At 41.6% G+C, this 5,662-nt stretch overlaps 1 protein-coding gene across 1 annotated transcript; it reads right to left on the bottom strand.

Annotated features, from left to right (window-relative positions):
* Positions 1–294: 294 nt before the first annotated feature.
* On the bottom strand, positions 295–4,506 carry LOC143419807 (vacuolar protein sorting-associated protein 35-like). Its single transcript, XM_076887362.1, has 5 exons — positions 4,420–4,506; positions 4,097–4,262; positions 1,713–1,811; positions 1,199–1,295; positions 295–437 (listed from the first exon to the last, which is right to left on the bottom strand). Exons 2-5 carry the CDS (start codon positions 4,097–4,099, stop codon positions 310–312), a joined length of 327 nt encoding a protein of 108 aa, XP_076743477.1. The 5' UTR covers positions 4,100–4,262; positions 4,420–4,506; the 3' UTR covers positions 295–309.
* Between the last annotated feature and the right edge of the window lie 1,156 nt (positions 4,507–5,662).

Here is a 5,662-nt window from a genome sequence, read left to right as displayed (position 1 = left end):
GTGTATGGTCTGAGCTATATCCACAAATGCAGGTAGAAACCTGGGACAGGGGCCTAGAGTTGAAATAATATCACCATAATAAAATAGCCCTAGGAGGAAAATATCAGTTCAAACAAAAAGCAGATAACATGGAGACATTGGCCTTACTGATGCACATTTGCAACCTTTTCAGACCAAACACGTGTTTTTCAGCACTTCATTTGTATGGCTGAAATGTTAATGTCGCCTCTCTACTGGGTAAAAGGAAGACAGCGCTGAACAGACGCCACTAATGCTCCACATTTGACAGAAGTTCAGGTTGGTTGATACTCACAGTCTGGGGATGATGTTGCCCGCATACTGGACCAGCTCATACAGATCTGCCACCTTACGTCCCTTGGCAAACTCGTCGGTCAGATAAACCTCTAAGTAGTGGAGTTCATCAGAGATGGCCATATCTGCAGACAGTGTTAGGGACCAATGCACACACGCCACAAATCATACACATTCAACAATGCAGTTCCTTGCAGCATGTTTATAATGTAGTGGCTTCACTTTCAATCTGCACACAGTGTGTTCAGGCGCAATACTGTCAGGCCACCTAAGCATTAAGTGTTCTTTCAATTTTACATTACGGCTCTATAAGCCTAGAGTTTACACTCCAACAAATCCTCAAAGGAAGCATCAGTAGAACTAAAAACGGGGATGAATTAAATGAGTGCAGTAGTTCTGCCTTTTTTCCAACAGTTGTTCAACTAAGACTATTTCGGATGAGATCTCCAATGGCAACCTGAGTGTTTGACTTTAGAAGGCAGCCAGCTCTGCACTTTCAAACATCAGTTTGCACTGCCTTCATTCAGCTCTCATTTATTAAACAAGATATTGTTGTAATGCAAGCATACTGTCCACGCTGTTTCAACTTCTGGCCCAGTGTCTGAAGTTTTCTCCCCAAATCAATGTGACCATGCAGTAAAATACTAGGCAGCGCTTATTCTCCTTGTCCTTTTCAAGTGAATATCTCCCGCCTGCTTGCTGCTTCATTTGCCTTCAAATATGATTAACATTAACATGAAGGCAAATGAATGACAATATGACAACCCCACCTCAAACATCATAAAGTTATAAACTGTGACATGTAACGACTGGCTAGTAGCATCTGTTATACAGTCAGCCTGTTTAGATGAGACATAAATGTCTAATCAGCACATGTAAAGGATACAGAGCTCGTAGTAGCTCTTTGGAGAAAGCATGGAGGTCCTTAGTTCACCCAACATGTTGGAGGCATGCTTCAGGGCGTCCATCAACTTGTTTTTGTCCTGCAGGCCACAAATATATTACATATCACATCCAAAACACATGCGTGATTCAAGAAACACTTCATGTATAACACGCTGAACAGCCTGAACGGACCTTGAATTCATCTTTGAGACATCATTATGAAAAGGAAAAGGGGATTAACTGATGGAAAATGCCCCTCATTTACTTACATCAATAAAATTTAGTTCATCCTTTTTCCCCATAGTGTAAGAAATATGATTACTTCACAGTCTCTTTAAATATCATGACAGAATTTTGAGGTTATATTAGCCATCTCTATTGATTATCCATATTATTGTAGTATTCCTTTTAATCAAAAAGACCATAAAAGTCCAGGAGTATCCTTAGGAAGAACCAGTGGTTTAAAAAGCACATCACAATCAAGATGATAGTCCTATAAACTGAAATGCTCCTACCAGGCATCGCTTCATCTGGAACGACTGGACCTTGACAGCTTGCACAGCTTCATCCAGAAGCTTCTCCTGTTCATCCTGGGGTGACTGCTGTGTTGCTGGCTGCAACAGAGGATGGAAATACAAGTTATAGCACTCCTTGATTGATCTAGCAGGATTTTCTTCATGCAACACAGCATAAAAAGCAAGAACTCAAGTTTGACTTGTCTGATGGTCTATAACGCCAGAAAAGAGAAAGGAAAAAACGGAGCAGTCTGAGGAGTTCAGCCACTGGCGTGCACAGATAGAGACGAGGTGGTGCTGAAGCACTTGCCCTTTTGCCCTCAGTCCAAAAAAGTGCCCTTTTGAAAGACGTGATTTTTTTTTTTTTTTTTAAAGCTGCGCGATTTAAAAAGGTGTGAAAATAATGGCTTGATTTGTGCCCCTTCTTCAAAGACACCCGAACCCTGTCGCTTTTTCACTGTCACCGTGTCACGTGAACACGCTTGCAGTTCATTTGTTGTGAGGCGTGTAGCAGCGGCATGACACAGGACTACTTGGAGTAGGCATAGTAGGCTGACTATAGCGACTGGGAGCCACGGCGGACAACACGGCAGCTCTTTCCCTTCCCAACCAGTCAGGTAACCCATGAATCGAGTGAAATTATTCTGTTTGCCCTCTAAGACCAACCTGCAATTGTTTTGTTGTGAAGTAGCCTGTCAGAAACTGCACATGACAAACTTTGCCAGCTTACCCCTCCATCCATCCATATGTATAAACAAAAAAACGACACATTTAAAATGTAACCTAAACCATTTAGGCAACCCCACTCTCCATCAATTCCGACCTTTTTGCATACACTATTGAAAATATCACGTTATGCTATAGGCTAAGGCTACATGCCGTTAGGCAGAGGGCTCTTTTGAGCCCATTTTTCGTTATAAATTTTAGGATGATCTCACGGAAATCTGTGAATAAATACAAAGTTTTCAAACTGAAGTCAGTGACGGGAAGACATCACACTTTTTAGAGATGGAACTGCAGAAAAACCTAAAACCTTGACATGATTATGAATAATAGAATTATGGACGTTTCTCCGTTTTTGTGGATTAGCCTTTCCATAACTAACGTCAACTACTGTCCTACTTTGGTAAGATTGAAATTAATGTCTTTGACTGTCTTTAGTAGGTGTCTCCTGTGAGAAAGTTAGAACACCGTCCAACTGTCTAAAGATGCAGTCTTTAGCCTAACTGGTTGTTACTGACTCAGCGATGCTCGCAGACATTTACGCACTGTGTTGTGACCTGATTGTGACAGAACAGTGACGTTGTTATTGGTAGTTTGAAGGGTACGGTGTTGGGGGTGTTAAAAGTTTTGAGAAGCACTGGTTAGACATGTTAATTTTTTTTGGTGTAACATATTGGCAACATTAACACATTAATTTGCTAAAGGAAAAATGGGCAGTTCCCAATTGCCTGTGAAAACGACCATTCTGCCCTGTTCTTGTAATGACCACAGTCAGTCTTATTCGTTCTCATACATTTTGGTCTATTTATTTACCAATTTCAGCAAGCATAATGCCTAGGAAAGAGAGGCTGAGAAAGGAGAAAATAAAAGTCAAATTGCATTTAACCTGTGCGATTTTTTTATTATACAAAGAAAAGGTTTTCCACATATGCAAAAAGTGCCCTTTTTTCCCCCTGGAGCACTTGCCCCCCAAAATGTCTGTGCACGCCACTGAGTTCAGCAGACTCCCGAGTTGTTGTTTCCATGTCTAAATCCAAAACACATCGAGTCAGATTTGTTTGCATGTTTGAAGTCACGACGGCTGTATCTACTAATGAGGCTTGATGGCAGGATCGTCCGTGAATTGAAGAAAAAAGTTTTACAGAAACGACTGAATGTCCATCAGACCAAACGAAGCTGCTACAGGTGTTTGAGCTCGCCTGCACAATCTCACACGACATGCTTCCGTCTGTATGCTCCGTGTTCGGTTACTCTAAGTCGGAGGCAACATTTAGATGCTTACATTAAAATATGACACAGCAAAGCGAAAGACGACGCTAACAAAAACCTAACTGTACAGTCTTATTTAATTTGCGTCAGAAATGTTGATGTGTACCGCAGCCTTTGTTTGCAAATATCATACTGTATATAGGAGCACGATGAGTGTTTCAAAGACAAACAAATGTTGCATCTAGTTGCTCGATAGCTTCAGTCGGCTGCTAGTTAGCTTAGCTAGCTGCTGTCAAACGCCGAGCTAGGCCAAAGGACCATTCACGCAGCTGACTTTAGATCAAATCACGTTACACAGTCAAAATGAGTTTTTCCAGCGGTCAAAACTTCACACAGGCAAATGTCGGAATGCACAACGTTGCACTAAAGTCGGTATTCGGTAAAGTGCTTACCATGGTTATGGGACGTGTTTCAGCTCAGTCGGGAAGGCTGGCCTGTCATGTGACCCACAAGAACGGGCTGACGGTCTGCACTCAGTTAGCGTCACGTCAGATCACAGGCGTGGCCGTTTCTCCACCACTCTCTCTACGTCTCACTTCCCCACGAAAGGGCTTGGGGCTACATTAAGGGAAATATATTATTGATCATTTCGAGAAAAGAGGTTGAAATGTGGAGATCACAGTTGTTGTTTCAAGAAAAATACCACGCCTCCTATGCCCTCTACAAAATGCCTTGCGTAAACGAGTTAGTTAAACAAATTGATCAGTCTTCTTACCACCGTGTCTTGTGATATAACATACATCCTCTTTCGTTATTATTGCAACACTATGAAAACACCTCAGTATACATAAAACTGTATTATGGAGAGTTGGGACAGTTGCTAGTGGCAACACTGAAGACCAAGTTGAGATTCTTCTGCGACTCTTCAGGAAGACCACATCACAAGTTCAACATACAGTTTTTGAAAGACAGCAAGCAAGCAAAAGAGTTCAACTGTGAAGTCAGGAACAGATTTGAGGTGCTGGGGGATCTGGTCGAAAAGACATTAGAGAAGCCCTGGACAGAAATACAGAAGACCTGGAAGGCCGTTTACACCAAAGTCCTGGGGAAGAAGAAGAGGGAGCAGAAAGATGGGATGACAAAAGACACATGGGAGAAGATAGAGAAGAGAAAGGAGGTGAAGCAAAAAATTAACAGATGTCAAGTGAACCGAGAAGTGAAGAAGAGCGCCAGACGGGACAAAAGACAATTTGTGCACAGTATGACAAAAGAGGCAGAAACAGCAGCCAAGCAGAACAACATGAGGTGAGTGTATGAGATCACCCAGACCTTGTCAGGAAAAAGTTTCAACTCAAGTAAGCCAGTCAAGGACAAGAATGGGAAAACAATCACAAGTGACAAGAAACAAAGAAGAAGATGGGTTCAGTGTTCAATGTGTAATGGTAACTTTATTGTCCCCAGTGGGAAATTTGCAGTATGTCCATAAGCCCTGAGGAAACAACCTAAATTTATCATCAAAAAAGTGCAGTGTGTAATGGCAACAACCCTTATGGTTTAGAGTTATTAACCATGATAATAGCACTAGGTACAAAAGACAATCTATGTCTCTTTGTATTCACTGCAGGCACTTTATACCGACAACCTGATGGAAGCAGTTGAAAATCATTAAAGAACACAACATGACAGAGGTTGCCTTCCTCAGCACCTGCCTGTCATAGAAGTCCACAAGCTGGACCTGAGACCTCCCTGAAATCTGACCAGCCACTTTAACCAGGTTGCTAAGTCTGGTCTTATTATTCAAATAAATATTACCATACCAAGCAATGATACAGAAGGTTAAAACAGATCCAATAAAACTTTTTTATAAAAAGAAGAGTCATCATTACAGATGAAACATTAAAACCTCTCAACCTCCTTAAAAGGTCTTTGTTGAACCTTTTTCACTGTAGCAGCAAGTTGTGACTCAAAGGACAGAGTCTTATCAAGAACAACCCCCAAATACTTATAACTGTCCACCA

Source organism: Maylandia zebra, linkage group LG1 (genome assembly GCF_041146795.1).
Source record: "Maylandia zebra isolate NMK-2024a linkage group LG1, Mzebra_GT3a, whole genome shotgun sequence".
In the NCBI taxonomy this organism is placed as follows: Eukaryota; Metazoa; Chordata; class Actinopteri; order Cichliformes; family Cichlidae; genus Maylandia; species Maylandia zebra.
The sequence above is the reverse complement of the archived record's forward strand: the minus strand, read 5'-3'. Positions and strand labels throughout refer to the sequence as shown.

Bases quoted from the DNA above. Each gene is read 5' to 3' on its own strand.
- LOC143419807 (XM_076887362.1), bottom strand. The intron at 1,296-1,712 runs GTAGGAGCATTT...TGTGGCCTGCAG, and splicing joins TCCAGATGAAGCGATGCCTG to GACAAAAACAAGTTGATGGA. The intron at 438-1,198 runs GTATCCTTTACA...CACTGTCTGCAG, and splicing joins AAAGAGCTACTACGAGCTCT to ATATGGCCATCTCTGATGAA.